General features: G+C 34.0%; 1 protein-coding gene across 2 annotated transcripts; it reads right to left on the reverse strand.

The window, feature by feature from the left end:
* Positions 1-551: 551 nt before the first annotated feature.
* Etl1 (SWI/SNF-related, matrix-associated actin-dependent regulator of chromatin, subfamily a, containing DEAD/H box 1) lies at positions 552-14449 on the reverse strand. Of its 2 annotated transcripts, none has more exons than XM_077441888.1 (15): positions 14134-14449; positions 8954-9168; positions 7218-7507; positions 6970-7141; positions 6707-6891; positions 6254-6447; positions 5131-5269; positions 4909-5044; positions 4693-4830; positions 4386-4622; positions 4077-4304; positions 3766-3977; positions 3521-3679; positions 2302-2432; positions 552-2219 (listed from the first exon to the last, which is right to left on the reverse strand). In XM_077441888.1, exons 1-15 carry the CDS (start codon positions 14300-14302, stop codon positions 2146-2148), a joined length of 2679 nt encoding a protein of 892 aa, XP_077298014.1. In that variant the 5' UTR covers positions 14303-14449; the 3' UTR covers positions 552-2145. The 2 variants fall into 2 exon arrangements, with proteins under 2 accessions (XP_077298014.1, XP_077298015.1); XM_077441889.1 differs by having other exon boundaries at positions 562-2219; positions 14296-14430.
* Positions 14450-23604: the final 9155 nt, after the last annotated feature.

Consider the following 23604-nt stretch of genomic DNA (forward strand, 5'->3'; position numbering starts at 1 on the left):
TCATAATATCACCAGTTACAAATTTACGTTACTAAAATCTCGATCACGGAACATCTGGCACCCAAAAACTCCATCAATAACAACCATTCTTAATTGCGCAATAGTCCGTTTACTGGTGAAAGCGTATGTATTTATTATTGGAGATAATTCTAGTATATTTGTCTGGTAGCTTGCGCTCATCATTTTCATAATTGAATGTGATCTATGAGTGGAATTTTGATCTTCTCTCTTCTATTTAGGCCTTGTAGGGATGTTTTGTCATATATTATATTATAAATTTTATTTTATTATTTTCCTTATGTTCATTTTTATGTCCTATTTTTCTTTTGTTTTTTATCGTATTTTTTGCTTTTTATTTCTTTTTATTCTATGTATTATTTTTTTGTTTCCCTCTTGTTTTCTTATGTAGGCCATTAGGTTCTTTCTGTAACGCCACAATGGTCCAAAAATAAATAAATAAATATTTACCTCTATATGTTATGTCTTAGTAAATGAAATAAAATATACATATGTATATTATATATAGTATAGAATTATAAAAATATATTTTTAAATTTTTTTGAGTATTTACTTTATTAAAAATTGTGTGCACAATGTATGTAATTTATAAACGAAATGTTTAATATACATAAATATCAACATTGAACTAAATAACTTTGATGGAAATCTTTTTTCATTTGTTTTTTAAATTCAATTTTTTCACAGGACAAAAACAAAATGGTGGGTGATTAAAATGGTGATGAAAAGATATGCAACCAAAGTTTACATAATTAATTTTATTAAGTACCAACAAATTTCATGGAATTCTTAATATCTTAAGATAATTTTAGCCATTCCCGATACATATGTAATAGCTACGTAGGAATAATTAAAGTCTTTATTACGTAACCGTACATAAACATTAAATACATTTATGATTTTTTAAAACAGACACAAATTTGATGAATTCAAATGAATGAATTCCACAAGTGGAATAAATTTAGTCCTCAATAAAAAAATAAAAAAAAAACTAATTATGAAACTTTATTGAAAATCAATATCTACCTGTCCAAAGTCACGTGCATAAAAATAAAAATTAATATATATATAGTAAGGAATATGTCATGTTAATTTAATATTATCGCCTATTCATTAGCAGTTCTTTGGACGTGTTTGTTCATCGTATTCCTTACATATTAGATAATATCCAATAATAATAATAAAAAATCACAAATCAAGCGAGTGTTTAATTCCATTAGAAATTTGTAGCTTCAGATTTATTTAATTTCGACGTGTACATACTCGGCATACTTGACAGTGACGAGGCAAGCTTTGGAATATTTAGAAAGAAACACTTCACCAAAATTAATTTGAAAAAATGCCATTATATTTAATACTAACACATTTTAACATAAATTATATCGATATATTTAAATACTTAGCTAACACTGTTACAAATTATACTAAAAAAAATTTGTTTTCTTACCATACAATATTTAAGAAAGCTATTAATAATTTCATCATATGGGTTTTTCAAGTATACCTTTATATTCGTATAATTCAATTCTATTGCAATAATAGCCACACATATTTTGGAAACAATTTGATACACTCATAAAATTATGGAATACTGACAATCCGATGTTTATTCACAAAAAATAAATAAAATCACGAGTTTTAAAACACAACTTTCAGAGTTTTTAACAAATAAAAATCAATTAAAAACATAATTAAGATCAATTATTCAACTTCCCTACTACTGTAAACAAAATACAACCGCCAATCTCGAATATCTTACAAACAACTATCGTATTTTAAATGGACCCATACAAAATACATGTAAGTCACAATATCAAGAACCAAAAGACAAAAAAAAAGCTATTTACCCGTACAAATTAAAAGTGTTCAAAATGTGAAGTAATTTCAAAATAACATCGCCATCAATCCTGCACGCTTACAGCTTTACATTAATCCATAGAATGAGACAATTTTTTATGTTTACTTGTTCAATAAAAAAATATGATAATACAACACACCAGTTAACTTATTTACACAATTAACTGTTGTAAAAACTGTACATTCACTATACTTATTACAATAAAAAGGAATACATGAATTGACAACTGCAATAAATATTTATGTAGCATTTCTTTTTGGTAAAAATCACTATTTTGGTGAAGTTACACCCATTGCTAGATTTAACAATCGGACAACGCTCCTTATCTCTTGAGGCTCATTTTCTGCAAAGAAAAAAACAAATAAATAAATACACCAATCGTTCATTTCCACACAGCTTGACAAAAAATAACACAATAAACATACCATCACAATTTGTAATATCCCTTTCGAGGTTTAACTTTTCTTGGGCTACTTGATAAATACCCTCTTCAATAGTTCCAGAACTAACAAGTCTGTATATACTAACTGGTCGTTTTTGACCCATTCGATGACATCTAAAAAATAAAATAATAGGTAAATTCAACCAAGTCATTGCGACATACTGACATTGTAAGGTCTATTCTTAGACTTTCTATTTAGTAAAAACATTGGTAAATCGGACTCTACTGATTACCATTCATATGTAATGTGATATATTATCACTATAAGGTCAATTTAACATGTGTTTATATCATAATTTACGATGCGGTGCAAACGATCGAAAAGCGCCAGACAGACTGAACCACAGATTAACGACACGTGTACCTTATGCGTGCGCACTGCTCGCACTTACACTAAGCGAAATCTACCCAAAGTCCCGACATACCTACCCTGTATACGTTCTGTGCTTCTGATACTTTAGTTCCGAATTTTGCCTTATTAAACTCGCCACAAAGATCCAACTCAATTTTAATAATTACCATTTGTAATGCGACGTTCTCCCCATAGTCCCATAGGGCAACACTCGCCCTTTATTTCGAGTGGCCACACAGGAAAAAGCCTTATAGGCGCGCGCGCATGTAGAGCGCCCTCTCTCTACCGCCAGTTGTCGTCGAAGGAAGATCTCTCCTGTGCACGTCTCCAGGGGGAGACGGGGCCCAGAGATCCACCACCAGTGCTGAAGAACCGCTGTGAGGTTGAGTGTAGCATCACTCCCTCCCCTGAGTTCCAGCACAACGTCCCCTGTATTCCTCACGCCGTTTCCGGAGAAACATCCAGCCGTGAGAGGACAAACCAGAGGACCGCAGAGCCAGCTTCCCGACCACGAGGAAGCTTTGCAGTCAGGAACCTCCCCGACTATATATATAACTGTATCCCTAGGTTAGTCCACGTTTCCATATAACCCGACCCTTGGAAGAACGACGTAAACGCCCTCTAGATCTTCCACCGCGAGATCAGATAAGCGCGCGTAAGTAAAACCGTTCGTTACACATTTTAATAATTGCATCTGTGCACATCGAAAGGTTACTCGTCATCCGATGTGCAATCTATCATTCGTGAAGTCGAGAATTGCGTTTAAAGCAGCCATCCAGTTAATCTGTGGTTCAGTCCGTCTGGCGCTTGTCGATCGTTTGCACCAAACCCCATAATTTATTATACATACCTATCTTCAGCTTGTTTGTCGTTGTAAGGGTTAAAATCAATGTCATGAATTATCACAGTATCTGCGGCAGTTAAATTAATACCGAGTCCTCCAGCTCTCGTCGAGAGTAAAAATATAAAGATATCAGATTCTTCATTATACTGATCTATCAGGTCTTGTCTGAAAATTAAATTACATTGAAAATATGCATAGCTGATTAAATTTCACAAAACAATTCACACGTCGTATTGAAAATGTATAAAAACCTCAATGTGACGGCAGTGTTTCCATCCAACCTTAGGTAATGATAACCGCGAATCGTTAGGAATGGTTCAATAATGTCGAGCACCATTGTGAATTGACTAAATATAAGAACTCGGTGACCTTCAGCTTTAAACTTGGGAAGTAGTTCGTCTAGTTTTGAAAATTTACCAGAGTTCACTATTAACTCGTCCGGAAGTTTCATTCCAACAATACTCTAAAATGTGTTCAAATTTAATATTATATATATATGTATATATAAAAAATAAAAAAAAATGAAACCAAACAAATAAATGTATTTAAAAAAAAAAAGTACCTTATACTGGAAAGTCAACTGATGTATTTGGAAATCAGACATGAAAAGCAAATCCTCATAGATATATTGCTCATTCTTCTCTTTATAGAATGTGTCGGCTGCTAGTCTGGAAGCTATCTTGTGAAGCTTTTTCTCGTCGTAATAATTGCGCATCAGTAACGGATGATTGGCCAACTTCCTCATGTCCATCATCATGGAAATTCCACTCTGTTCATTCGTGGCGTGAATCTGTCAACACACAATTGGGTCAAATACAATCTTCGCTATCACTATTCAACACCTATGCAGTCTATAGCGAAAATTACTCACCACGCCGTCCTTCGCCGTGAACGAGCTGATCAAGTTTTTGTACTGCTCCTGTTGACTGGCCGCCATCGAGCAAGTGAGGACATGATCGGTTTTCGCTGGCAGTTCCTTCAACACGTCGCACTTCAATCGGCGCAAAACAAACGGCTTCATAATCCTCTTCGCCTGAGCTATTTGCGTCTGTTCAAACGGCGAAACTTCAACCTCCGTCTTGTTGATAGTCTTTTTAGCACCAGTCTTCTGCAAAGAGCAAGTGGATTATAGTAAAAAAACAAACAATCATTTCAGCACTGCTCTAAATTCCACTTACATTACTCTTATTAAATAAACTTTTCAAATCGTCAGTGTTGCTCGCAAACAGATGGGGCATGACGAAGCAAAGCAACGACATTAATTCTAAAATATTATTCTGCAGAGGTGTTCCAGTTAGTAAAATTCGATGTGCAGCCTAAAAAATTCAAAACGTCAATATTTAACCAAATTATCGTATTATACATATAAAAAATAAAGTAAAAATTAGGCTTACTTTAATACGAATAAGATTCTCATATCTCAGAGTTGCCATATTTTTAAGCATATGCGCTTCATCGAAGATTACATACTGCATTGGCGTCACTCTGAACATCTTACGCTCTTCGGGACAACTATTCACTAAATTATATCTGAAATAAATCAACGTTTAAGTTTCAAATATGTATGTATTGTGTGTATAAAGCTTCTAACATGATTCTCAAAGATGAAATCTTACGTTGTAACCACAACATCAACATTCTTCAATCCTCCTCTGGCCCAACCCATCCTAATGGTCCTACGTTCGTCTTGGTTGCCATAATACATGGTGACTTTAAGTGAAGGACACCAACGTGCGAATTCAACGTTCCAATTTTCTGAAAAATATTTATAACCATTAATTCAGAATATTGTGTTTTCTTAATTTTTTACAATCTTTCTTGATTTTCTTTCATTGTTAATTTTATATTATAAGATTTCATTATATGTTTTATTATGTAATTTACTTAAATGGGTATTTTACTATTTTTTCTGAATTTCTTTTTTTTCTTTTATTGTTATTTTTATATTATACGATTTCATTATATGTATGTTTTTCTATGTAATTTTCTTAAATGGGTTTTTACCTGTATAAATAAATAAACAAATAAATATAATATATATAAACTAGTGTTGTGCCCATTGAAATTTCAACGGGTGGTTTCAGAAATAAATTGATACATGATTTAAAATAAAGTTACAATACGAATAGTAATATTTAATCGGAATCGGAACTGAAACAGAAATTAGGAATCAGGAATCCAGATCCTGAACTAAAAAGGAATTGGGATCCGGAACCAAAACATGAATCCAGATCTAGAAATGAAAAAAAAATCCGGATCTGAAAAATGAATCCGGAGTCGGAACTGAAAAAAGAATCGGAATCCGAAACTGGAACCGAAAAAGGAATCGGAAACCGGAACAGAAAAAGGAATCTGGAACCGGAACTGAAAAAAGAATCGGAATTCGGAACTGAAAAAGCAATTGGGAACCGAAACTAAAAAAGGAATCAGGAACCGGAACTGAAAAGGAATCCAGATCCGGAACTGAAGCAAGAAGCAGGAACCGGAATTGAAGTAAAAGTCGGAAACCGGAACTTAAACAAAAATCGGGATCCGGAAATGAAGAAGGAATCGGGAACCGGAACTAAAAGATCAAAATCGAAATCAAAATGGAAATCGAAATCAAAGATTTTGATTTCGAAATAGTATACATGAACATTTTACGAATTTTCGGTGGATTATTCGAATACTCGTATAGACGAAAATCGGGCGAATATTATGCTAATTAGAATACAAATAGCGGAATGAAAGTGTTATTACCTAAAGTGGACGCAGGCACGATGACGAGATGCGTGCCGGTGACTTGATTAGTCTCTTTCAGGTGAGCTAAGAATGCGATAACCTGAACAGTTTTGCCCAAACCCATCTCGTCGGCGAGTATTCCGTTGACTTTCTGCTTGTGCATTGCGGCAAGCCAATTCAAACCAACCATTTGATAAGGGGCCAACTTCAATCTGTAATTAAAAATCAATACATTACATACAGAAAACCTCTTCGATCAAATGACACAATTCCAAAATCATTTCCAAATCTACATATACAGAACTGATAATTTGAACTCTGAAGGATATCTGGTGACGGAAGCAAATCTCACTTCCATTAGAAATTAGCATGGCTATACAATCACGATCCAACCCACACGAGTAATATTATATTAATACTATATACAAATATACAATCATTTGGATCTGGCATATATTTAAAAATAATTACGTCGGCTGTAAGATGGAAGGCTGCTGCTGCACTCCAGCTCCAATAGCGATAGCCGCCTCCATTTGTGATGCAAGGTTGGTACATTTTTTCATCAGCTTCGCCACGTTGTTTCTCATCACGAGCAATTCCTGAGCCGAATTCAACAAGTCAGTGCTCAGATTCTTATTATCTTGGAACTTTTCCACCTGTGAAATGAAAATTCAATACAAATATCAGTAACACATCAACAATGGAAACAAAAAAGTAGGGAAAAAAATACAAACCACATCAATCCATCCTTTGAATGGTCGACAAGAAATGATAACTTCGGCTTTCTTCGACGAGCAACCCTGCAGTTGCTGCAATTCTGCGTTCTTGGCTATATTTAAAAACTCAAACACTTTCTTCTTGTAACCGAACAGATCGTTGCTGACCTCTACGTCGGAATCATCATCACTGAAAATTATAAACTATCCGTTTATTATTTATTTTTGCACAGAATCCGATCAATACACAAAATATATGTATGCACCTATCAAATAATTTATCCTGTTTAGGTTTATGATCCTTTTCGTCATGTTCACTGTCGTTGCTTTCACTGTCGCTACATCTTCGCTTGGTGCGAGCGACTTTAGGTTTGTTTTGCGACCCGTTAACTTTGGCTACGTTTCCAGCGTGCGCTTGGCCGTTCAGAATACGTGAATGATTTTGCATATTTTTAAGACTGTTGTTTGTATCCTGCTGTTCCGGATCGAACGAAATCAATTCGTCTCGCGCTCTCTCCTCATTCCAATTGTGCTTCAGCAGAATACTTTTCACGATCTGAAATCGAGTCGAGGAATGAAAATAATTATCATCAAAGTATATGAGGATGACATCAATATGCGATATTAATTTAAAAAAATTAAAATAAATGCGTCAATCCTGTGTTCGATCGGCACGCGGTCGTATTTTTTTCAAATACCTTTTGTAATATATTTAATTTTTTAATATAAAAAAATTTTTACTAGTAATGGTAAAAACTACCTAGCTACATATAAACAATATAAAACACCAATAGAAAAATTAATTAAATAAATTTTCAATAGATGGCAGAAAATCAGCGCCGGCCTTACACCAAATGGCGCCCTCGGGCAATTTTTTCTAAACATCCTTAGAAAAAAAAATGCCTTTGGCACTCTAATCTAAAATTTTGTATGGCTTTTGGCGCTCTAATTTTAAATTTTAAAGCGCATTTGGCGCATCGAGCGGCGCCCTAATTTATTTTGCGCCCTCGGGCACCGCCCGACCCAGCTCCCCCTAAAACCGGCACTGCGGAAAATGCCCAGAGACTTATAAGCCTAGAGGAAACATTGCAAACAGTATATATAAGTTTTTTTTTTATCTGTTATTATTAGTGAGCGGACCTAAAGCGCGCCGTGCTTTGTTAAAGGTTCGTCGAACCTTTTATTTTTGCACTCTAGCTTTGTAAATAGAGCCAAACTCCCTATTCTACCTCTAGTTATTCTGACTACTTTCATTGCTTGAATCGTTTTTTTTTTTTTAATGAATTGTATGTATGTCAGCCAGCAGCATAGCTCGGTTGTTAAGCTTCCGCTTAGCGTCGTGAGGTGCCGGGTTCGATCCCAGGGCCGGGGCTCGAGTGAAAAAGAATTTCTCAGAGTATGCTGCTGGTTAGACCTGGATTTGTGACTCCAGGTTGATCGTTTCCTATCAGAGTTTGCCAATTTTCTCTGCTTTCATTGTTGAAATGGTTCCCGGTAAAAATTGGCCAAAATCCTTCCTATATATACAATATGTCACCAATAGTTTGTGTTTGATTAATGTGCAATAAATAAGTTTGTGTACGATTTGATAGATGTCTCATTGATTTGCGAGTTTTTCAGTGTCTCGTAATTCAGTTACTTATATAATGAATAAAAATGGTGCAATATTTGTAATTGGCCAGGAAGGCGCATTGGGGTTGCCTGTAATGCCTTCCTGGTATGTGGTGTCATAAACATAAATAAAAAAGTATAATATGTATTAATTCATATAATAATTTCCGTATATTTTTTTTTTGACCATTGTGGCGCATTAGTAATTCCTGTAATGCCACAATGATCCGAACTTTAAAAAATAAATAATGTTCGTATTATATTCGTACGTTTTGTTGGCAATATTTTTACATAAGTCGAATCGAAACGACTATTATAGTACAGCGAGCGTTATCTCACACAGACACACACAGAATAGCGCTTTTATATATATATATATGACGTTAATTACCAAAAGGCTTATGTCTGGGAACATTTGTGTCATATTTCTGAAACGTCTCTCTTTAGTGGCGGAGTCTAATTCAATGGCGACTTTCTTTACGGGAGATGTTTCAGTCTCCGATTCTGACTCCACCACGCGGATGCGTTTGTAGACCGTTGGAGCGGTCTTCCCGTCACTCGACCCCATTGGTGTTGATTGCGAAGAAGACGATGACGATGCTGATGCTGAAAATGTAAAATAAGATATCTATATAAATTTGCACTTATAATTAAATGTTTATAAAATACTGGGGATAGTCTGACATTACATTCATATCTTCCATTACATTGTAAACGAAAGGTAATAAAAAAAAAACATCGGGAGTAGCGACGCAATTTTTTGCTGACAAGTCCATGGGCCTGCAAAACGCTGATAGGCGTTATATATTGAGCATGTACAAAGTATACAAGAATACTACCTGCTTATAGCCTTTAAAGGTAGCATTGAAAAAAAAAATGCATTGAAAATGGGTCGTGTAATCCGTGTCATGCATTTGTCAACGTTTATAAAGACTCGTTTACACTGGAATTTCTGAATTTATAATTTCAGATAAGAACAGAGCTGCCAAGAGAAGATACAGGCCTTGGTGTAGTATCGTAACTATGGACCCCTGTTTTTTATTACACATATTATTTATGTTTTCAATTAGTGGAAGTTATTATTCCGTGTTAATTAAGTATTAGTTATTTGGCATAAAAACTCTCCAATCTCCATAATTTAAATTTTTAAATATGGCCTTGGTTAATAGCATCAGCTGGTACCCCCCCCCCTCCTCCCCCCTCTAGTCAGATCTGGATAAGAATTACTTATTTATCATTCTCGAGACAGGGTAGATAAAATAACTCGCAAAAAGGGTCCAACAGGTCTTTTTTTTGACAAAATTCTTTTGTTAGGCGACTTTTCAATACTTTATAATGATTGAACAAGCATTTACGATTTTTGTATGACAAAATAAGCATAATATATATAAAAACGGACAGGATATATGTACATATGTGTGTATGTATGTGCAAGTGGATCAACAAGTATGGAGATTTCAATAAAAACGAAAATTTTAGAATTATCAAGAGCCATTATATCGATTTTCATTACGATTTCGATAACAGCTGTTGTTGTTTGTTATTATTGTTATATACATCTAACTTTTATTTAATGAATGTATCAATTTTTTTTCCGAAACCACTCGTCGTACTTTTAGTATTATTAAAAATTAACGAGCGCGTTATTTAAATATCAATTAAGGATAAGAAAATTTGAAAAATTTAAATCTGATTTATTAAATTATTTAAAATCTATTTTAAGTTTATGAGTTTTAACTTTGTATATAATTCACATTACACTATTTTGTAAAACAAAACGCCTCTTCGTAGATTACATTTTTCTAATTAATGCACTAGCAAATAGACAATGAGATTTCAAGAATTAGTAAAAAAAATTTCGTCCAGTATTATGTCCAGTCCTCACGTAAATTTTACTTTTTATTAAATTAAACTGGAAGTAATTTTTATTCTAACCTGAATTTTCTAATTTTTAAACCGTTTCGAATTTTTCATGATTTGAAAGTTCTCTCTCATGATGAGAGAACTTTCAAAAACTTCTCAATGATTAAACTTCTCAATGAAAAACTCTCATGATGATTATTAAACGTATTTTTATAAATGTAAATTTTTCATGAAAATAAACCTACGAATGATTTTATAAGGGTTAAATTTATGATAATATTTAAAACAAAAAATGGGGGTGGGGGGGAAATTTTCAAGCTTGCGCCAGGGCCTACACTGTTGATATATGTACCACTATATATAAAGTAAATAAAAATAAATATTTTTGAAAAATGTTTTCATTTTTTTACTTCCCAGTTGGCAACCCTAACATATGTTTACTCAAAAAAACATAATTGTTTGTATTTCATAGTAAGAACCAAGGTCGGCTCAAAAGTGCAGCAGACTCGGCACATGCCTAGGGGCGCCATAGACATAGAGCGCTACGAGGCGCCCCCATTTTTCTTTTTTTAATTATTGAAAAGTATTTAATTTTTATTGAAAAAATAATTTGGTTTTTTTGAACATTTTATATTCAAATTAATTTTTCTACTCGAAGTAACAATATTGATTGTAAAATATTATAATTTACGATGAACGCAGGAAGACGACTGTCAAATATCAACGAATCGCGAATAAAACTCGTAAATCAACTAACTGTTGGCAGTACAAGTGGTAATTTGGAATTTTATTTTATACAAAATACCGCTAAAACATATGTATGTATATATATAAATATATAACGGGAACTTATTTGCTTCACGAAATGTCATATATCATATTCGAAAGAAGATTTGTCAGTCTATAAAATTCTTCAATTCATTGTTGAATATAAATTAATATCTTCATTACCGAATCATTCATACATACATAAAATGTACCTATTTTAAATAAAAAAAAGTTATGTTTTTATCTTGATATATTTTTCAAAATAAAATTTAAGGGGGGCGCTGAAACCAATCTGCTTAGAGGCACCACATACCCTCGGGCCGGGTCTGGTAAAGAACCATTGGGGCGAAATCACAATGGGAAGAATGGCACGTTGGGTGCTTGGCTCCCTGATGTGAGTGGTCTTCTACATTTCTTCAAATATGGCGTACATTGTTATCGATCACCGTCAAGCAAGGATATATACAAGAATTTAATTTTACCGAAAACACTCCAGGGGTTGATTTTGGGATGGTCCTTGCCATGAATCTGTGCAAGGCAACACCACATTTTTTTCACACGTTTAAAACTATCTAAAAAAATCATGAGTGTTTTCGGCCTTATGGACTAAGAACAATATCAAATAATCACCATGGAAATGTACCAAAAATTATCATCTTTTTATTAATTCAATTTTAAGTCAAAATGTTATATACAGGTAGTCCTCGACTTACGACGGTTCGCACTTACGACCGAAAAAAAAAATTATTAATTAATTATTTTTCAAAAATTGATTGATAAATCTCAAGTGGATGTGAGTTATGAAAATGGGGAATTCTCTTTCGGAAGAAATGAAAGTTTTAAAAATTAAGTTATGAGGTTATGACTCATTCCTTTGGGATTCGTCACCAGTCGCAAACTCATACGGTCGTTACCGTTTGTTACATAACTGTTCGTTATTGTTTTAGGATGTTTATTTTCTCAATTTCGTGTTAATTAGTGCTCAAATTTTCATTTATAAGAACATTTATAATATGTGATCAAGAAACGGGATAATGACTGATAAAGAAACTCTTGTTAAAAAAAAGAGAAAGGTGATACACTTAGAAATGAAACTTGAAGTGATAAAACAATATGATAGTGGTAAAAAAGTGATGGACTTGGCAAATAATTTGAAATTGTCTCAGTCAATGGTCATCACTATTTTAAAAGATAAAGAAAAAAATCGTAAAGCCGTTAAAGGGTCCTTGTCAATCAAATCTAAAATAATAAATAAAAGAAGACTCGGACCCATTCAACAAATGGAAAAATTACTAGTGATTTGGATCGATGACAAGATTGAAAAGCGAATTCCATTGCGTCTCTTAAAGCTCATTATTTAAAAATTACATTTGCGCAAGGCATTGAAGCAATAGAAGAAGGTAAAACTTTTCAAGAATTTTGGAAAAATTATAAGATCCTACATGCTATAAGAAATATAGATAAGGGATGGAAAGAAGTTACTTCAGCATGTATGTACTGAATATGGAAATAACTCACCAATCGATTTGAACCCGTTTCTCTTTCCATATACGAAAAAGAAAAAAATGTCGAGGATATTACTAACCTAATCGTATAATTTAGTGAAAGTCTACAATTTGACGTAGATAACGAAGACATCAACCAACTTCTTGAAAATGATTCAGAAGATCTAACCAATGCAGAATGATTAAATCTTAAAACTCAAATGGTTGCAGAAGAGGATATTGATGAAAATGAATCAATAACATCTGCAGAACCGCTGAAAAAATTTGTATTGAAAGAAATGGCTGCTGCTTTTAATTTAATTAATCAAGGAATACAAAAGTTTGAAATTATGGACCCAGACAGTGAAAATGTGAACCGCAGGATTCAAGAAAATATCGTATGCTACCAAGAAATATATAAAGAATAAAAACAGGATATCTACTGTTCAAACAAAATTAGACACTCATACGACTGTATCTCAAACTGAAGACGAAGAAATGGATTGTACTTATGTGATAAGTGATGAGGATGTATAATTTATAATTAATACGTACGGATGATGTAGATGTTTAATTTTTTTTAAATTTAAATATGAATTCATTTAAATTACTGTATTAATAAAAGTAAGTAAAAAAAAATGTTAATATATTCCTCGACTTACGACCGAGGTTCAGGAACGTATCTCCGTCGTAAGTCGAGGAATACCTGTACAACATATGAACATATTTTTCGAAATCCTTTGTCAGTATGCTTTATATAGTAATATAAAAAGTCAAATCATTAAATTTAAATTTGAACCATTGTCATTTGACTGCGGCAGCTACTCGGCTACATTCACAAATGTATTTTTATATGAACGATAGAGATTGCACCATACGCCAAACCAATTAGAAAAAAAAATTAAAACCATCGAGGAGTCTATATGCGAATGAAATCCAACATGTGACAGAATAACAATGATTCGCCGGTGTGAAGTCGAGCACAACCTCAATGAAAATCATCAACACAAACAACATATGTTGATGTACGGGGAATTGAAACATATTGAACGACTAAAATATTAATTGGGCCACACCTTCATCGATTTATAATATAATATGGAACTACTAGACTGCCAAAGATACAATGACAATTAGATAAAAAAATAAATAAAAAAATGGGCAAATGAAATGTATGTAGTTTGCTCTATACAAAGGTACATTTTCAGTAATAAAAAAAAATAAATATATATATATATGTATATATATTTGTACAGACAAAAGAGTGCAAGCCCTGAGATGAAGCAACTGTCAAAAGTGGCGCGCCAAATCGTTCGATCGGTTCGACGAGGTGCGACAATGAAACAGTTTGAGAAGCGGTGGTCGACAAACGTCAAAAGCACGTGTCGGAGGGGGGTGGGGTGGGGTGGGGAGGGGGGTGGGGTGGGGTGGGGTGAGGTGAGGGGTGGGTGGTTACCTTGATTGGTCCATCCGTTAGAAGAGAAGGGTCGCGAGGTGTGGGGTTGGGGCTGGGGCGGGGGCGGGGTGGCTTGCTGGGGCAGTTGGGGCTTCTTGGGCAGCCGGTAGGTGCGCAGGTTGGCCAGGAGGCCGCCGGGGGCTCCGCGCCACGTCGGCTCACCGGACATCGCGATCGCTGCTCTGGCCGACGACTGCTCACCGCTCACTGCTCACTGCTCACCGGCCACCGCTCGCAGGCTCGAACGAGACCGATCTGCGGAGCGCGACCGCAACCGGAGGCCCGCGCACCCCAAATGACATCCATGAACGCATGCGGGAGCAGGTAAATTGGTCGAATGCAATACACCTAAATCAATTCACCTAATGCAATTCCACTAATGACGCTTTTACCGAAAATCTATTGACCTAATGGTAAATTCACCTAATATCTTTATACCGAATGACACATTCACCTAATTTCGAGTTTCAAACCAGCAGTAGCCGAGTTTCAAACCAATAGTAGTAAATTTTATTATTTAGTAATTTTTCGACGCGATATCAATAGATGGCGTAGTAACATAGACAGATAAATGTTATAACATTTCTTTGCAAATAGCCCTTAAACTCTATATACACCATATTGCGCCCGACAGAAGATTTAAAAAGGATTTCCCACCTAATGGCGAGTGAACTAAATTAAGGACATTGAAAAAATTAATTGCTTTTGTAGCTTTGTATTATCTTTTGCTATATATACTATACTATATTATATAGCAAACATTGTACATATTTACAATAAAATTTATGATAAAACAAAGTAATAAAAAGGAATCAAAAAAGATATACAGATTTTTTTTATTGTACATATATTAAAATTGGCTTTCCAATCATCAATATTAAAAGAAGGTGAGAAGAAAACGCATGTATAATAGACAGACTAGTACAATTTCTACGATTGATACAATTTCCATAATAAATAATTAATAATTTTAAATATACGTAATAAATATAAATTATGATGAATACATAACAAATATAAATCAGTTAGTAATTTATACGTAGATTGCAAAACACAATGAAATATAAACAATAATAGCAAGACAAGAAACAAGCAATACAATAAATAATAAATAATTTATTAATCAAGTTACAGAAATAAACCAATTTATAATAAACATTTTCATATAATAAAAACTCATGAGTGGTATTACAGATGGTCAACTTATTACAGACAACACAGAACACATATATTCTTTTCAATATATGAATAATCAATATGTAAAACAACTAACGTTAAAGAAAATTGACTATTGTATCAAGTCATGTAATAAAAATACTCTTGTGTGAAGCTATAGAAGTTTTTTACAAAAATTTTGGTACGTATATAAACGAAAAGACGTTTGCTAATTTCAATGACCATCTCTTCTCCACCGATCATGGTATTTGGTTGTTCTATTAGTGACACCACACAGACCCTAAGTAAATAATGATTTCAATCAATAACTGTAGCTTGTGACATGTCTAATTGTTTCGCACAAAATTTAATGCTTATCAGCTCATTCACACAGCGATAAATAAAATTTAACATTGGAAAGAGTTTAAAAATTTGAAGCCGCATATTTTTTCGAAATCCTTTTTTAGTTCAGAATTTAATATCACATTTATAATTGGGTTTCAAGCGTGGAGCTAGGATTCTAAACGTACATTAAATCCAAATTTCAGTTCTAAATATACTAGAACGAAAAATTTAAAAATAGCATAGTATAAGTAATATTTATCAATAAATTATGGAATTCAGCATTTTTAATCTTGACATATTCTCTAACGCAGATTGCCTCCCTGCGACGATAACTGTGAACGAAACAGCTCCCATATCAAATTTTGCTAACACAAATGTGATACTGTTCCATTAGTTGTCGCATAAATCTACTAACAACAAATTTAGGATATTCTTGGCTCGATGAGTAGGACCAACGGGTCCTCAGTAGTTTCCACAGTTATTCCAACCCTTTCCTCTTCAGAAATAGTTTTCCAATGTCTAAAAAAAAAAATCATTACCTTAATTGATCCCATGTTATCAAAACTTAATAAATAAAATAAGTAGGGTGAAATTGATTATATTGAGTAATGAAATGTTTCGTGCTATTCTAAGATAATGTGATTGCAATTGCGAAATATAACTTCACTTAAATCATACGTGTACTTCATATTAATGGTTGTGGTTGGTGAGAACAACTGCGGGAAAGCTTTGCTAGCGTTTAATTATTACATTAAATAAAATAGTGAATTTGGCATTTTTCTAAAGTACAATATTCTAAATGAATTATTACTGGTATGAATTATTTCAAGTTTTATGGAGTGATTTGGCATACAATATAACTGTATATATGAAAGTATTGAATTTTGACATGTTACATTTCAGCACAAATAAAAGTTGCATATTATATATTTTCTTGAAATGTTCATTATGAGTATAACAAAAGTACATTTAAATGATAAAAAAGAGCCTCGTAAAAAAGGCTTCATTTTGACTATAGAACAAATGTACGACTTTTGCCGTGCAGAATCAACAAGACTTGAGTATGCATTGCAAAAAATATTTTGATTTTTCAATGGAGAAGTTATCTGAATACCAAAATCCGACATTTTGAGCAATCCAGATGTTAGGGTTTTTTGCAGACACGGGTTGTCCCTTATATTTAGATATGAATTTCTCTAGTCCACCGTATTCGATTTCCTGGTCTTCTTTTAAGTACTTTTACAACATTTTCACTGTTCTGGTAGGATAAACAATCTGCAGTATTATTAATGGTATCTGCATCTAAAACAATACAGCATTATAAATAATTGTACTAGTTCAAGAACGTATTATTTACACAGTTTCATTATGATTTTATTGATGTGAATAATTTATCTCATGAGTGATATCACATTCATAATAATATAACATCATCAGTGATTATAATTACTTATAGCTAATGATGATAGAGTATGAATTAAAATATGAATAGAATGAAAAATCAGTCCCACCGTATCTAAAGTGGGAGGTATAATTAATTCAACATTCGTGTACATATTTTGATTGGCCAGTATCGCAATATCCTGGGCCCTGGGAAAATTAATTCTGGGTCCTATGACAAATTAAAAAAAAAGATCTTAAAAATATATTTTAATGAGTTAAAAATCTATCAGAAATATTATAAAAGTACCTATATGTTAGTTGCTATTTTTTAATTTAAGATGTCGGCTGCTCTGCTGTCCCTTTCTCCTTCGTAGTGTGCGTGGGATGCGTGATGTGGAAAAAAGGGAGGAAATTGTAAACCAATGAAAACAGGGCGTAAATCTGTTTATGTATTGCGACTGTATTTTGTATAAGTTATACAGAGATCAAGCAGAGGAAAGGGGGGGAGTAAACAAAGAAAGCACGCGTGCCTTTTGAGGTTAGCCACGCGTAGCTGGCTACGAGTTGTTGAGTAGCTGCCTTCTGGACGACAACTGAGACAGACCCTCTGATGCTTCCTCTGGCGCACACCGCTATACTGGCGATACTGGAGCTGGTCGCTGGTCGCTGGTCTCCAAGTATCATCACAACCCATCACCAGTGGCTGAGCTGGTGATTTCGGTGGCGACAAAAACTACGTGTTTATGCCGAAGCCGTTGGCGCGCGACTGTCAGTCAGTCTGGGGTGGCCAGCACAAAAATATATCGGACAAATCGTGGAAAATTCTCGAGAAAGTATAATTTTTTTTTTTTAATATAGTGAATTGATTTTTTAGCATATAAAATCGACAACATCAAAAGGACACAAACACTACATATGTATATCATATCAGGGGTTTATAACTTTTCATGGTTATTGTGTAGTGAAAAGACTGATTAGCTTTAATACTATTGCATAAATCGCCACCCCATGAGTTTTTTTATATTTTAAATATTTGTATACGAGACCAATGATTAAATACTGTGTTTTCGTTGATTTCCGAATTGATATGTTGTTTTGAATTGTTGTTATTGTGGAATGAATTGTTATGTAATGACTGCCACTTAAAATCAAGTTTTGCAAGTGATGTGTCACCGCTCATGGTTATTGTGTAGTGAAAAGACTGCCAATAAATCACCACACCATGAGTTTTTTTATATTTTAAATATTTGTATACCAGACCATTCATTAAATACTGTGTTTTCGTGTTTATTAATATTTGTCATAACTATTGTGTATTAAAAAAATTTCAAAAGACTCTATTTCTTTCAATTTAAAAAATTTTACTGTGTACTTTTTATTCCCATTATTTAAATAATTAATATATATTTACTTTTTCTTTATAATTTTTAACTTCAGCAAGTGGAGACTCTTGTCTTCTACAATCTAAGACGAATTGTCGCCGGAAGATAAAGAGTGATATATATTTTCTAGTTTATTTCCGTTCGATTTCTTGTTTGAAAATAGATTTGAAATGTTGTTCAGTAAAACTCAAAGATTGTTAATGATAACAATGCCAGCTGTTCTCTAGAGTAAGTATCAAATGAAACACAATGTTTCCACAAATCTTTGACTTTTTCTAGTGTTCGGGTAAAAAGTATATATCTATATAAGAAAAATATTAACAGAGTACATATGTATAGTAAAAGTGTATTTACCTGTTGTAATATATTCTGATTAGTCACAATATGTTTCATCTATCCCATATATAATAATTATTTCATATGACAATGGATTTAAAATATGACTTATCGGAATTAGTCGATATGTAAAATGGTAAGTGTTCATCGTATGACATTTCTTCGCTGAATTCCGTTTCTTCTATCTACTTAATGAATATGATTTATAGAACCTAGGCATTCAATGAATGTAACACAGTATTGCTTATCACTTAATAAAACGGCACTTGACTTGCAATTCGAGTCGGCATGACACTATCAACTATTAGTTTAATGTGAGTATCCAATAGTTTCGAAAAAATCAGCAGCATCGGCAGCAGCAGTCGCATCATTTTTGAGATTTGTATGTAATAAAAGGCTCGTTTCCGGTTTATAAAACTTATTGATTATTTATTATTTATGTAATATTAATTGAAGGACTATATTTTTTCGATAAGAGTAGACATTTAATTAATAAGTCCAAAAAATAGTGTAAGTTCGAGCGTACAAGTTAATACAAGTTATAGATATAAAATTTCAGTTCGATACACGGTCTAGGATATATAATAATTCAAAGAAAAATAATGCTACTTCCGGCAGATTTGAAAATGAAAAAAAAAATTATAGCGCAACGATTAAAATTTTATTACACAGTAAAAAGTTTCAGTGTTTCAGTTTCAAAGATATTTAATGGTGTTTGAATTATTACTAAAATACACAGCCAAACACGCACATTTTTTAAAAACAGTGATCGACTTCATCTATTAATAAAATATAAATTTTAAAATACAACTTAATATTTTATTTTGTTTTAAATAATCTTGAAATTATCAATGCAAAAGTGCCATCTATCCGTCAACGTAAAACAACCTTCATTCGATCAATTTGTATTAGGTAAACTGCAGTTAGGTATGTATGACATTAGGTATGGTCGTCGTTCGGTATGTTGATATTCGACCAACTCGCTTAGGTATACTCGAATTAGGTGAATTGCATTAGGCGAACTTACAGTGAATCAACGCATGCACCCCGTCTACCTTTCAACAAACATGAACATCTGATGATGCCCACACACACACACACACACACACACACACAAACATCCACAAATCTGAAAATATCCCGGACAAATTTATATTCACCTGCGCGTTGACTTTTTCCTGCAAAATGGATCGATCGATTATGATTCCCTAATGTGCCTCTGCGTATATTGCACGCGTATCAATTGGAAAAGAGGACGATTCAAATTAACCGATTTCGCCTCTCATTAACGCGAAATTTAGTTCACACTTTACGCTGCTGCTTAAAAAAATTTCTACACGTTGATCACTCTCAAAATTGGCGGAATAATCACACTCTTTGATTTAACAAATATTTCCAAGAAAACGTTATGTATGTATGTATCGGTGATTATTGATCTCGAAGCGCTAGCCCAAAAGTCACTAAAATCTCTATAATGGAATATCGGGCAGCTGAAAAGTCCATCATACTAACTAGTGAGCGGCGCTAGGATGCGCCAGCTCGAAATAAATGGGTTTCTCGAAATAACAATAGGATCCCGATCTCTGATATCACCAGTGGCGGCTCGTCCTAATGGGCTGCCGGGCTGCAGCCCCTCCTATAAAATTCTAAGATATATGTTTAATAATACATTTAATATTTTATTTATTAATGATATTTTTTTTATTAGTTGGATGGACGAACTATTGAGGCCTTCGACAGAGTAAATATTACTTACAATATCACCCACATCCAAAAGGGTGATATTGTAAGTAATGTTGACCGTTTCGAAGACCCCACTAACTTGTATGGTGACAGATGAATTAAAATGTTGCTGTACTGGCTGTAAAGTGTTACAGCGCCGCGCTGAACGCTGCGCAGCCCGGAGTTTCGGAACGAGAAAGAGAAAGAGCTATTTGCAACTGCAGATAGTTCTTTCTCTTTCACTCACTCTGCCGTTTTGGGCTGGACAGTCGGCAGCCTTCGCCTGTTAAACTACATTCATCTGTCAGTTTGTTTAAGATTTCGCGCGCTTGATCTTACATTTGATTAGTTGAATCGCACGATCACAGCTTTATTCGTTTTCGTTACTCTTAATTGGTTGTGTACGCGCCCTCATCAAATCTTCGGTGAGTCGTTTTCATTTTGGTAACAGCAAACTTTTTTCAAATCTGTTTAACTTTGTCTCGTAATTTTTATATAAATATATTAAGATTTTTTTTCTTTTAAAAATGGAAGAACAAAAGAATTTATTTCACAGCCTGCAACTAGTAGATCTTTTAGTTACTTGCGAAAATTTAATCCAGACATTTATAAAAAATACAATTGGTTAACGAGATGTACAGAAAAAAACACGCTATTTTGTTATCCGTGTCTTTTGTTTGGAGGCGAGTCGCCAGGCGAAGCATCTTGGACGAAAACAAAAGTTATTGACTTACAACATTTAAACGATAAATTTAAAAACACGAGGGAAGTGTCGAACACTTAAAAAATGTGTGTAATCTCACGATTTTGGGAAGCTTGTCGGCGGGAAATAGATAAGCATAACGAAAACGTCAAAAAAATCGGGATGTTTTATTTAAAATTATTAATTACGTTCAATTTTGCGGTAAATTTGAAATTCCAATGAGGGGACACGATGAAACAGATAATTCAAAAAATCCAGAAGTTTTTCGGGGGCTTCTAGAATATTCACAAAATTTCGACAATTCTTTAAAAAAACATTTTCAAACTTCTTCGGTTTTTAAAGAGACATCAAAAACTATTCAAAATGAACTTTTAGATTGTATTTTGAACGTGTGTAGGGAACAAATAAGTGCTGAAATAAAAAAAAGCAACTTATCTAGCTGTTATGGCAGATGAAACAACCGATGTATCGATGCATTGTCAACAGGTTAATGTTTTTCGTTACGAATTAGGGGGTTAAGTTTTTGAAAGGTTTTGGGGTTTTTTTTTAATCCGCGTCGCGAAACCAGCAAGAACTAATTTTTTTTAGCAATCTTACTGGAGTACCAGCGTATTTTTCGAAATCTTCATCGCGTTTGGACGCACCCCTTTAATGGGTGGTGAATTTTGCTAGTTTTTTTTTCAATAATACTTAAATCCACATGTAAGTGGTCGTACGCCAAAAATTGTGCTTATTTTGTCCTGTTATGACATGATAGAATAATTATGGTGACATTTTTTAGACATCTTTTCAATGCAGCCCCGCCACTAAAAATTATCACGAGCCGCCACTGGATATCACTGCCTGTTTCAATGTCGTTAATAACTGTATGTATGTATGATTGGTTCGGTGATTATTGCCCACAAAGCTCTCGCCCAAAAGTCACCAAAATCTATAATTACGGAACATCTGGCAGCCGAAAAGTCTATCATACAAACGATAACTATCATACTAACAAGAACTCGAGTGCCAAGTATTCCGTATTCGCGATTTTCATGGCAAAAATTGTCTTTTGGGCGATCGCAATGTCACGAATAATCTAATTACCGTATGTATCAGTGGCGTGCCGTGAAATTCTCTCTCTTTTTGTCGTACAGCCTTACTTAATGTAATACAAGAGGAACAGGCCGTTCCCCTTGTATCCTGCTCGCGCACATTAACTAAGGCTGTACGACAAAAAGAGAGAGAATTTCACCGCACGCCACTGGTATGTATGCAGGGCCACGCCTAAGAGTTCAGTCGCCTGTGTGCAAAATTAAATCGACCGCTCTTTAATGTTATCAGCATTTGTCTAAATCATATTAACAAAAAAAAATGAAGTGCATGCGAGTAGTGCAAATATCTTACCTTGTGAGAAATATAGTGTTGAAAATTTTAATCACAATAAATATTAACCAGAAAAACAGACAGCAAACCAAAACGTTTAGTTCTGAACAGGATCAGACGACAAGAGAAACTGAATGTTTTCAAGTTCATTCATGAAAATATGAAAATATCTTTTACCCTCAATCCCACATCTAGAACATTGTTCTTTCGATGACCAACCAATACTCAATATCCTTGAAGAAATACATCTGGCAGTCGCAAAGATAATAAAACATAAAAGACCTAGCTGTCTGCGGACTGAAGTTATACCTGCTATCCCATTTCCCCGAATTATAAATCAGGTATGTTAACAGCAATCCACAAGTATACAACAAGACAACCTAAATGCATTTTAAAAAGTACTGTAGGGATATAGTACGACTTGTACCATACGAAACTAGGTCGATGATATTTCCCTCATCGAACTTGAAATCCGAAGGAGTTACGCAACTACGCATTAAACATAGAACACAAAGGAAGACCTCGACCCCGTCGGAATCTTCCAGAACGTGATCTCACCAGCCCAGCTACACGTTGTCCAAGCAACACCTTTATAAACCATTGCATCGTCCCCAGATGCCAGTGAGCTTCAGCACCTCGAACATGGCTCACTCCGCGAAGCAACCTCATTACATTTATACTTCGTCGTCAATACAAGAACAAATGTATTAATCGAGTAATAAAGATCCTCTTCAAAATTCAACTGAATTTCCATAGGACGGGAAACGGTCCGAACCCTTAACCCGCCCTATAGTACAATTTCTTGTTTCATATTTTTTAAGGAATATAATTTTTTCGACGCCCATTTCTATCGGCCGCCCGTGTGTGTTGCACACATTGGTACATATGGTAGGAATATGGAGTTAAAAGTAGCTGCTTTTATATAAGGAAAGCACATTATGCAGGTTTTAAGCTCTACCATGATACAGCATACAACTTATTAATTAATTGATTGAATAGAGATCGTGGGTTCAAATCCCAGCTGAAATCGAAAAAATATTCGATTTTTCGATAATTACGAGCACGTCTTTCGCTGTTGGA

The sequence above is a fragment of the Arctopsyche grandis genome, chromosome 12 (genome assembly GCF_051622035.1).
Source record: "Arctopsyche grandis isolate Sample6627 chromosome 12, ASM5162203v2, whole genome shotgun sequence".
In the NCBI taxonomy this organism is placed as follows: Eukaryota; Metazoa; Arthropoda; class Insecta; order Trichoptera; family Hydropsychidae; genus Arctopsyche; species Arctopsyche grandis.

Excerpts from the sequence above, each read along its gene's own strand:
- Etl1 (XM_077441888.1), bottom strand. The coding sequence starts at position 14,302 with ATGTCCGGTGAGCCGACGTGGCGCGGAGCCCCCGGCGGCCTCCTGGCC. Across the intron at positions 4,831-4,908 it reads AGAATCTTATTCGTATTAAA|GCTGCACATCGAATTTTACT; the intron begins GTAAGCCTAATT and ends TGAATTTTTTAG. Across the intron at positions 2,220-2,301 it reads GGATATTACAAATTGTGATG|AAAATGAGCCTCAAGAGATA; the intron begins GTATGTTTATTG and ends TTTTCTTTGCAG.